At 31.9% G+C, this 11,000-nt stretch overlaps 1 protein-coding gene across 1 annotated transcript; it reads right to left on the minus strand.

Moving 5' to 3' along the window:
* Positions 1–1,032: 1,032 nt before the first annotated feature.
* LOC140445022 (cathepsin L-like proteinase) lies at positions 1,033–8,396 on the minus strand. Its single transcript, XM_072536802.1, has 5 exons — positions 8,341–8,396; positions 6,333–6,426; positions 4,206–4,535; positions 2,041–2,320; positions 1,033–1,346 (listed from the first exon to the last, which is right to left on the minus strand). The coding sequence occupies exons 2-5, from the start codon at positions 6,414–6,416 to the stop codon at positions 1,099–1,101; spliced, it is 942 nt and encodes a 313-aa protein (XP_072392903.1). The 5' UTR covers positions 6,417–6,426; positions 8,341–8,396; the 3' UTR covers positions 1,033–1,098.
* Between the last annotated feature and the right edge of the window lie 2,604 nt (positions 8,397–11,000).

Below are 11,000 nucleotides of genomic sequence, written 5' to 3' on the forward strand. Positions count from 1 at the left end.
TTATTCATGATTTTGTATAAATTTAATTTAACAATTACAGAGATAATGATTCGACTTAGACTGGTCTGAACTACTGAGGACATTCAGACGGTCGACAATGTTCGAAACAACTAGGAACTTCTTACGAAAAGAGACATCGGTTTCGGATAGATGTCGCCACATATCAGATAATTAACATATTCTCCGTAATTTAGGTAATAGAGGTTTTACTGTAAGTGTAGCGTCAAAATACTTAAGGTACATTATTATTGCATGTATACAGTGATGAGTGCCTTAAGAACCGGCAAAATAACGCAAAAGATAGAAAACATAATACGTTGTGAAATAAAAAGAGATGAAAGTAGTAGAGGTGAGAAACTATTGATATTAACCTATAATTTACTTTACATTACATTAGAATTATCGAAAGAAAATTTCCCACCTTTAAACGTTAGCTTATGAGCTGGTTGACTTCAGTCATAGTAATACGTAACACGTAATGTAAGTAAAACAGTTTAAGTAGGAGTATTTTTTATCCAAAATTAAAATATTGATCAATAATAAACTATGATTTGAGACGTCGCATACACTCTTCTCAATACAGTATTATCATAGCTTGTTATTCTGTATTCGTCAACACAGAATTAATTATCAAATTACTACAAATTACACTGTTTACTTACATTTGCTTTATTACCTTCAATCAGTTTTTACTTTATACGAAATTTAAAAAATGTAAATGTTCGTCGTCATACTTTTAATATTATGACTGAAGTCAACTAGCTCATAAGCTAACGTCTAAAGGTGGGAAACTATCGATAGTAGATTACTAATGTAATTTAACGTAAATTAGAGGTTTCTATCGATAATTTCCGACCTCTACTACTTTCATCTCTTTTTATTTTACAACGTATTATGTTTTCTATCTTTTGCGTTATTTTGCCGGTTCTTAAGGCACTCATCACTGTATACTGTCATTGTAAGAAAGAAGGCGCGGTGAAAATAATTATGGAAAATTGGGTCGCAAATAGTAAAAGGTAAAGAAACGCTGAATGAAGTCATTTTTATTTATTTATTTGTTTATGCATATATATATATATATATATTATTTATTCTCATTTACAATTTAGGGTAACTGTTCATTTGGTTAAGGCCGCATAAGTTGTGACCGCGACTAATTCTGATATAACCGTGTTCACCCCAACTGGTTCCCCATGAGTTTTTAACGATGAAGACATCTTTAGTGTATCCCACAGCAAGAACTCCGTGGTTAAGGGTGGTTCCACAATTTTGGTTGTTGAAAATTCCACCTCCATATAACTGCCATGTGTCTGCATCGACAGCAATGGATATTGGACCTACACTAGCTGAAAAAAAAATTTAATTTTAGTTACTAGTTTAAGTTATATAACTTAAAGCTACGGAAAATATTTATACAAAAGGCATCAAAAACAAGAGAAACAGTAATAGGTTACAAAATAAATGTATTCTCATTATTAGAAATGACATGTTTGGGATTGACAAATGATAATATTGACAAAAATTTGCAAATGACATTCTGAAGAGGTTCACAAAAAGTTTTATGCGCTCTCCAAGTAGTGTCGAATTTATGGGTAGGTGAAGTAAATGATTGCAGTGTTGTTGTTTCCAAAAATCAAATATTTCAAATTTGTCTTGCATTGTTTTAGTTCTACGCAGATGTAAAAATTGTTACTGGCCAACTTAAGACTAGAGATCTCACCATTCTTATGGGTGACCTTAATGCTATAATAGGAAAAGGCAGACACAGTAATATTATTGGAGATTTTAAAATGGGCGATAGAAATGAAAGGGACAAAGGGGAGACTATTTCGCAGATTTTTGTAAAGAATATAATCGATGTATAGTGAATACCTTTTTCAAAGTACCTAAACGGAGATTATATACGTAAAATCTCCAGCAGATTCCCATCGTAATATCGTAAAAAATCAAATTGACTACATAATAATCAGTGAGCGAATTGTTGGCCGAATTAAAATTAAAGCTTTTAAAGTTAATACTTCAAAAAATATATTGACTTACCAAGAGCACTAGCCAATGCACTTTCAGTTTTGGCAACATTTACGTATCCGCTGATGGAAGAGACTTGTTTGTTTTGTACTTTCTTGCAACTACCGTCTTTAGCTGTGTATGCATATTGTTTTTCTGATGCAAGACCGTGGCTTCTAACATAGGCAAAGGCATTTGTCATTAAACCACCCTTACAACCAGAGTTTGTCGTATCACAGTCTACCAATTCTTGCTCACTCAGTTGAACATGTTGATTTTTGTGAATAGCAAGTTGACCTTCGAGGGCTCCGGTCTAAAATATAAGTCAAAAATTTAAAAAATCAAATCAATGTATATATGTATATTTTTTATTAAATTGGTATTGATGTTACTTGCCTGTCTTTTTTTGTTTGCTCTTATTCCAAAAACAATAAGTAGATTATACTTATTTATATTTTTATAACAATTGTATTCAAATATAGAGCTAACCGCAAGTAAACAGACACAATGAGTGTTTGACATTTATTCATTATGACAATATCTTCTTTCAAATATGATTATTATTCTAGGTTGAAGATATTTGATAATTTAAGGAGGTATTTAGAGTAAGAACCGAAAGATAAAGACTCCCCTTTCGGTGTCCGTGCCAAACAGTTGGTACAGCCTCTTAACATTAGTGTAAAAAGTACTCCATTATCAGTTTTTGAACAGAACAGTTCATCCCGGCAACATAGTGCAACTGCATAGCATCTCGACCACTTCTCTCGCTTATTACAAGCATAATTTCAGTTCAGTTCGCGAATACAGGCGCTCTACGTAAATTTTCCAACGTCTGACTGGCTACTTGTGTTGTAGAAAGGAGACAATTCACTTCACAACTACAATAACTTCTGTTACCAATCTTAAAAATAAGTTAACTCGGCAACTGTTTGTTACTGTGAATGGTACTATCGAAATTATAATTTTTTTTCAACTGTTTTTTTTTCCATCTTCTTTTTTATATCAACAATTTTCCTTGTTCTTTAGCGGGTTATTGCCTCTATGAAAGATTGTCACTCCGTCTCTTCTGATTGTTTCTTATTACCCTTTTTGAATAATAGAATTAGCTCGTGTCTTATCTTCTTCTTATGGTGCCTATCCGTTACGGATGTTGGACACTAACATGGCTATTCCGACTTTGTTGACTGCTGCCCTGAAAAGTCCGGTAGTGGTTAAGTTAAACCATTTTCGCAGGTTATGCAGCCATTATATTTTTCTTCGTCCTGGACCTCTTTTCCCATGCACTTTACCTTTAAGTATGGTCCGAAGCAGGTTGTATCGTTGTTCATTGCGCATTATATGGCCCAGGTATTCTAGTTTGCGACGTTTTATGGTTATGACTAGTTCGCGCTCTTTACCCATTCTATGCAGTACTTCTTCGTTGGTAACTCTGTCTATCCAAGAAATCCTCAACATGCGTCTATAGCACCACATCTCAAATGCTTCGAGTCTCTTCAGTGATGCTGCAGTTAAGGTCCATGACTCCACGCCATATAAAAGAACGGACGTGTCTTATAATATTGTTAATTAATGTTGTCAATTGATCCGTTATTGCCGCTTCACCTATTTGAGCAATTCATTCGGTATCCCATTTTATCTACAGCTTTTCTGTCCTTTAATTTTAAAGTGTTTGTTGTACTTTATGCTTGCATATGTGAACTTCTGCGTTTATGGTAATTTTTGGTGTTTATGGTTTCAACATCATCTGTTATTCTTCTGTATATAATTTCTTCAAAAAATCAACCCACGCATCCTTTTCGATGTGTGAACCTCTTATCAAGCGTCAAAATCGTACTTCGGTTCTTATGAGAACTCAGCAATCGTTTTTAATTCTTCTTAGAAGTGCATATGTTTCATTTCTTGTTCTCTTGTAATCTTCGTACGATTGTTGTGTTTAGTTTGATATGTACTTTAGGTAAGCGTTTTTCTTATCTCTTGCATTTTTCCTTCACCTTTATATAGATCCACGGAGTTTTGTGCTTTGGGAGATTTTTTTTTAATTTGTCTAACGCAAAGAGGCAGGTAATACTATATCTAATGTCTGCAACAATATTAGATCTACAATGTTACTTCTTCTAAGTTCTCATGACTGCATGTGTTTTTGAACATTTTTTTTTTTTCAAAACTAAGAAGAAAAATATATTTTTAATAATACTTACGGCACTGAAAGCCCAGCACGATCCACAGCTTCCTTGATTTTTGACTCCCAAATCAGCTTTATTTCTCCAGTCAACAGAATCTGCTTTTAAGTTGGGATCTGCTTCGAATGTTTCGATAAAGGATAGTTCTGGTCTATTAATCATCTGAGAATTCAACAAAGCTTTAAATTCAGCGCTGGACCAATCGGCAAATTGATTGACGGCAAGGTAGTAGGTCTCTTCTCCGTTCTCGTATTTGGCATTGTGTTCTTCAATTTTGAGCAAGTTTTCGTGGAAGACTGCGAAACGAAGTTTGTCCTCAACAACGGAGTAGGATTTGTTGTGTGTTGCCTTAAATATAAATAAGTAATTTGATTAAAATCAGATCTTGTCAAAATTTTACAACAAAGAAATTACTAACATTTTTTCGAAAAAAAAAAATATCAAAAATATAGCCCGATAAAAATAATAACCCGATTATTCATGCTGGCAAGTTTCCTTAGCCCCCTTGTTAGTTAGCCCCCTTAAGTAAGATCAATCTATGAACATGATAGAACTGCATATATTGTTCATCAACTTCCAATAGGCTTTCGACAGCACATACAGACAACAATTATTAAAAGAAGTGAAAAGGATGGAAATTCCAGTAAAGTTAATAAGACAGGCTCGAATTACAATGAAAGACTCATCAGCAAAAGTTAAAACAACCGAAGGAGATACAAACAACATCAATATAGAACGTGGTGTAAGACAAGAAGATAGTCTGTCTACGACGCTATTCAATATTATACTAGAAGGAGTAATCAGAGACAATGAGCTGAAAAAGACAATTATTCGACATTCTACAGAAATCACAGCATACACTTCTAACGTTGGAAAGGTTAGAAGTGGTATTAATTCGACAATGAACAAGCAGAATTGCTTAGAAACAGGGAAGAAGAAGAAGAAGAAAATTTGAATTAAAGCAACATATTTTAATATCTGTGTATGAAATCAATTTATGGAGACAGTCTAGTTTGCCAAAAATGAATTCGTATGAAGTAACTGAGTATGGATAGATTTGGCAAGACAATAAGTTCATCCGAATTTTTTCGAAATATATACTGCGATGGAGTAAAAGAAAATATTTCTGCACAAGTAGAAAATGCTGCAAGTTCTGCTTCAAGAAGAAAATTTAAACGACTCTCAAACAATTATCCAGATCAATCATTTTTGGATGATTTTATAGTTTAATATTGCTTTTTGAAGTATTATGTAATACCATTTCCTTTAATTATTTTACTTTATTATTAAATTTAATATTTTTACAATAAGGAAAAACTATTATTTACTATTAACCAAGTAAATTATTTTAAAAATTACTTCATCGGCGTTATTTGTTGAAGATAATTAAAATTACCATTTTATTACTGACACTCTTGTCATATATATTATTATTATAGAAAGATTGTCAAACTATTCTAATTTCAAAGAAATTTAGTCCACTATTAGAGGGTTAGAAGTTTCTTACTAAAATGAAAATCATTTTCTTTGTGCCTATTACATGTACTATAAATAAAGAAGATTGTGCGCTACTCGCGGTTCGGATAAACATTGGTATAACTCTTTAATTATTCAATTTGGAAATCTGAAACTCTTCGGAAAGCTTTTCCAAATATTATATTTTATTGTAGAATTGATTAAAAAGGGAGATTCAAAATTTTGTGACACAAATTTTTTATTAGAAAAAATATCTGACGAGAAGCCTACGATTTTTTCAAAAAATCCCCTTTTTGTTCATAAATAAAGTTCGGACATATCTCATATTTTGCAGAAATTTTCATAAAATCCTATGTCAAAATTAGGAATGGCTTCAAATATTTCTTTACTCTGATAAAAAAAAATTATTCAGAACATTTTAGTACCAAATTTGCTTGGTTTCCAGCGAGTTATAAGTTTATCGAAAACTAAAGCACTTTTTGGGGCTTCGCAGCTCGTCTACTAGGAGGCACGTACCTTATATGGGATACAGTTAATTTATAATAAATTATACTTTAAGCTAATTTTCATATTTAGTCTTTTTTTACCTCTTAACGTATAAATGACAGTTTTTTTATTCAATTGTGGAATAATAGTGCAAAATCGTAAGAGTAATACACAAATTAATACCTTAAAACTGGTCCATTGCTCGAATGCAGATAGGTTGGCATTTGTCGCCACAATAAGGGCAGCAGCAAGGATGAACAGCTTCATTCTGATTTTTCTGAAAATGTAAGGCAAAATAGTAAGTAAATCTAAGAAACAGTTTGATTAAAATTTTAAATCTGACCGATTTAATATCCTAACCTACATATAGATCTAGCTAAGATGTGAAATTTACTAGTGCAGGCTAAACAAGGGACCCAATTGTCCCGTAAATTGTATCATACGATTATTCAGATTATTGAGAAACTTGTTGAGTTTTTTTATTCTCTATTTTTATTCTTGTGCTATATATAACACAATATTTTTACTATATAATATTATATACAGATTGGCCAGTGAAAATGGTCTACCCTTATATATGACAATATCCCTTAGAAATTATGAAAACTCTAAAACTAGTTTATTTATATTACAAAGGGGATCGATTTTTATTATCTGTAATTATTGCCTCCTTCGATTCACATTCCATTAATTTAAAATCGAGAATATATCATGTGTATTATATCACTAGAGAGGTACTTCTTTGGAGGATTCAGGCGTATATCGCTACCTTGGAAGAAGATTGTCATATCTCAAAAAAGTCAAAAATGAACTATGTTAGTAAAGGGACTTCAAATATTCTAGATTTTTTGTATGATAACGTCATAAAGTTAGTTTATGCTTATTACCATCAGATGGCAGAAGTGTCGTTATTGGTATTCGAAAAGTTAGTTCGACATTTAGCACAATATTGTCATATTTCAGTTGCTTCCTAGGTATCATGGTAAGTGGATGTACTTCTTTTGTGGAACACAGCATCTTTTTGAGTTATTTCAGTATTAAAAAAAATTAGTATTACTATATTTTATTTAAAGGACAGAGTACTATTTTTAGATATGTCCATCCTTTCTCAAAACACAATAATATAAGGCAATAAAATAAATCTAGACAGTTGCGTTTGGATTTAATTCGAGTCCCTTGCCATTCTCTTACACGTGTTTTGGGGTTTACCCGTCATCACAGAGACTTATAAGGTGACTGGAACTAAATCAAAACGCTGTCACCTCGGGGGAACAATTAAGGGTCTAACCACTTTCGGTTATCCCCGGGTCCTCTGTAGAGTTCTTCGAATATACTGTCGAGAGCTCCTCTACTTAAGTCCATTTTCGGGTTATGGACTTGGAAAATATTTATCTTCGGTGTCTTGCCTTGAAAAAGGCAAGATATTTTCTACATGTCAATTTCTTCGTCGAAATAAAAACACCAAGTTAAGTTGAAACAATTCTCAGCCACAGAGTATGGAAAATAAATGCAGTATAATTTTTATTTCCATAGTCATTTTTGTGAGCAGATGTGTGAATCTGTAGTAAAAGTGTGAATCTCTTAACGCAAACTTGCGTTTATTTTTTAGAGTTATTACTCTTTTAATTAACTGGTGTTTCATAAAACTGCAGTTAATATAAAAAGAATGATGAATGTCTAAACAATTGATTCAAGTTCATCTGGATTGACAAATGACAGATATCTGTATTGTTTAAATTTATCCTATTTGAAATAAAAATGAATTTATTTCAGAATATTGTCCAAATATCAACGTGGATTGTTTTAAGTAACACACGCTATATAGACATAACATAAAACTGTTTAAGACGTCCATTTTGGACTCAAATAATCAATGTATTTAATAAAAAGCACATATATACAGTAATTTAGGAACTATGTACACTATACGTAAATTGTAAATAAGATGAAAGGCTTGAGAAATACTCAATAAATACAATACATCAAATAAAGTTAACAGACGATTTAAAGGAACAAACCTGAATTATCAAAGCACAAAGAATAAAAAAAAATAACATAAAATGATCAATATTGGATAAGTAAAAATCAACATGTTCCTATGCTTAATAGAATATTTGATGAAATGGTAAGACAGGACACAATATAATATAAACCATATTTATTTAAAAAAGTACCAAGAATGTGATCTTACCTTTTGCTAAGAACAACAGAATATAACTTGTAAGTGCAAAAATTAGTACAACTTTTATACTAAATTTTTAATCCTCATCCTCTTGATATTATCTTGATAGTTGCTACAACTATACTTCACAACGATAAGTAAACACTTTAAATATAATCAAATATCAAAATGCCTTTGGGAGAAGTACTTAGTGATAAAGTTGACAAATACTTTCAACTAAACTTATTTACATGATTTTATTTTTAATGAAATATATGCGTACCAACAAAAAATATTCCTCTTGTTCACAAAATCTTTGTCTTATTTGAGATACTTTGTACCATACATAGTAAACTAGATTATTAAGAAGTAAACTTAGAACATGGATGCACTATATGCTCGAAGACACCGTTGCTCATTCTTGGTAGTTTATGGGCGGGCTCGTTCAAAGAGGCGAGAAATACAAGAAAGAATAAATACAAAATAGAATAGAACAAAATGGAAATAGGAAAGAGAATAACTCGTCAAAAGAAAAGCACCACTGTTTTTAAATATTTGAATCCCAAAGCAAAAAACAAAAATGTGATATTCGCAAAACATACAGAAAAGTGCATAGCATAAAAATAAAAAATGTTGAAATTCATTTGGAACTACCCTCAACGTACAATGGGACTACGCTCAAGAGATTAGATCCAGAATTGAAATGGCACGGTCTACATTTATTAAGTTGAGATCCTTGCTGTGCTGCAGTGATCTCAGTTTGGGAACCAAGATGCGAATAGTGAGGTGCTACGTTCTTCCAGTGTTACTGTATGGAGTTGAAGCCTGGACACTGACGCAAGCCACTGAAAAACGAATCGAAGCCTTCGAGATGTGGATATACAGAAGGATACTAAAAATATCTTATGTGGACCATGTCACCAACGTTGAGGTCCTACAGCGCATGACAAAAGAAAAAGAAGTGCTTAATTTAATTAAACAACGCAAGCTTGAGTACCTCGGCCACGTGATGCGGAACGAAGAAAAATATCGAATTCTTCAACTTGTTATGCAGGGTAAAGTATTTGGCAGAAGAGGACCGGGACGCCGTCGTATCTCGTGGTTGAAAAATCTCCGACAATGGTTTGGGATGACCTCAGCGGAGCTGTTTCGCAGAGCAGTCAACAAAACCATGATAGCCTTGATGATCGCCAACATCCGGACCGGATAAGGCACTGAAGAAGAAGAAGAAATTCATTGTATCAAAATATATTTAAAATATCAAATATCATAAATATCCCATACGGTTTCCTTCCATCTTATACACATATTTTATTATATTTTTTTTTCTTTGTTGCGAGTTATGGCGAGACCGTTTACCTTTATTTTACTGTCAACTCGCATTAACCTTTTTCTTGTTGTTTGAAACGTTCTGAACGTTTGGCATTCCTTTCCTCAGGTAGCTTAGCTTCCTTCGTGGATGTGTTAGTGGTTGCTTTGGAAACCTCAGAGTCTTCTAACATTATTGCCACAAATTGGTCGCATTGCTCCTGTAGTGATCCTTTCCCAAGTTAACATGCTCCTTTTCTAACTTGGCTGCACCATACTTAAGACGACCAACAGTCAGAAATACGTATATACGGTTGCCTTCCATCTTATACACATATGTTATTGTACTTTTTTCCTTTGTTGCGAGTTACGTCGAGACCGTTTACCTTTATATAGATATATATATATATATATATATATATATATATATATATATATATATATATATATATAGTATACTTGATGAATATTAAGAAATGTAACGATTACAATAAAATACATGTATACCTTCGAGTTTAAATAAATCGAAAACGGTGATATCTATCGAAATATTACAAGAGCACCTTTTTTGCGTAGAAAAGTCTAAGGAAACAATTTTTAAAATATTTTTTTAAAATATGTAAAAATTAAAAAACATGTGACGCAATAACCCACACTTCCCTCCAAAACTACCCTGTATTAATATAGGATGTGGTAGGTGGTGACATGAAATTAATTATCCTAATGTCTTATAATCACTCCCAAAATATGAACTCCGTATTCAAAACCGTTTGAAAGATATTTGAAAAAATAAGAATTTCAATTCACCCCTTTAAAGGGTTGTATCTCCCTTATTATTCAGTTTTATAAAAAAGTGTACATAAAGAAGTACCCTTATTTTTGGACGTACTATGAGCTCTAGAAATTAATGTACATAATTCTGGACCTAATGTATAATATGTTGGAAATCTCGGGTATGTGGTCTATATTAAATAAAAATCTTTGTTTTTTCTAAAGCTCAATATTTCGCCATTTATTTAATAGCTTCATCAGGAGTAACTGTAAAAAACAAACATTTAAAACACTGACGTACACTTAGATTTACAATACTTACAGAAATTAAAAGATTATACACATAAATAAAATTGAATACTAAAATAACATTATTGTTGATGAAACTGTACATTGTACAAAATATCTTTGAGCACGTTCGTTAACAATAAAACAACATTGTTATTTTTCGCATTTTGAAATAATTTTTACTATATTTTATACGATATTACGATATTTTAAATTTTAACATGCATTTTATTAAATGTACAGTTACATCAGTAATAATGTTATTTTAATATTCAATTTTATTTATGTGTATAATCTTTTAATTTCTGTAAGTATTGTAAATC

This window comes from Diabrotica undecimpunctata, chromosome 7 (genome assembly GCF_040954645.1).
Source record: "Diabrotica undecimpunctata isolate CICGRU chromosome 7, icDiaUnde3, whole genome shotgun sequence".
NCBI classification, from domain to species: Eukaryota; Metazoa; Arthropoda; class Insecta; order Coleoptera; family Chrysomelidae; genus Diabrotica; species Diabrotica undecimpunctata.

Excerpts from the sequence above, each read along its gene's own strand:
- LOC140445022 (XM_072536802.1), bottom strand. The coding sequence starts at position 6,416 with ATGAAGCTGTTCATCCTTGCTGCTGCCCTTATTGTGGCGACAAATGCC. Across the intron at positions 4,536-6,332 it reads AGCAATGGACCAGTTTTAAG|GCAACACACAACAAATCCTA; the intron begins GTATTAATTTGT and ends TTTATATTTAAG. Across the intron at positions 1,347-2,040 it reads TGCATTGGCTAGTGCTCTTG|CTAGTGTAGGTCCAATATCC; the intron begins GTAAGTCAATAT and ends TTTTTTTTTCAG.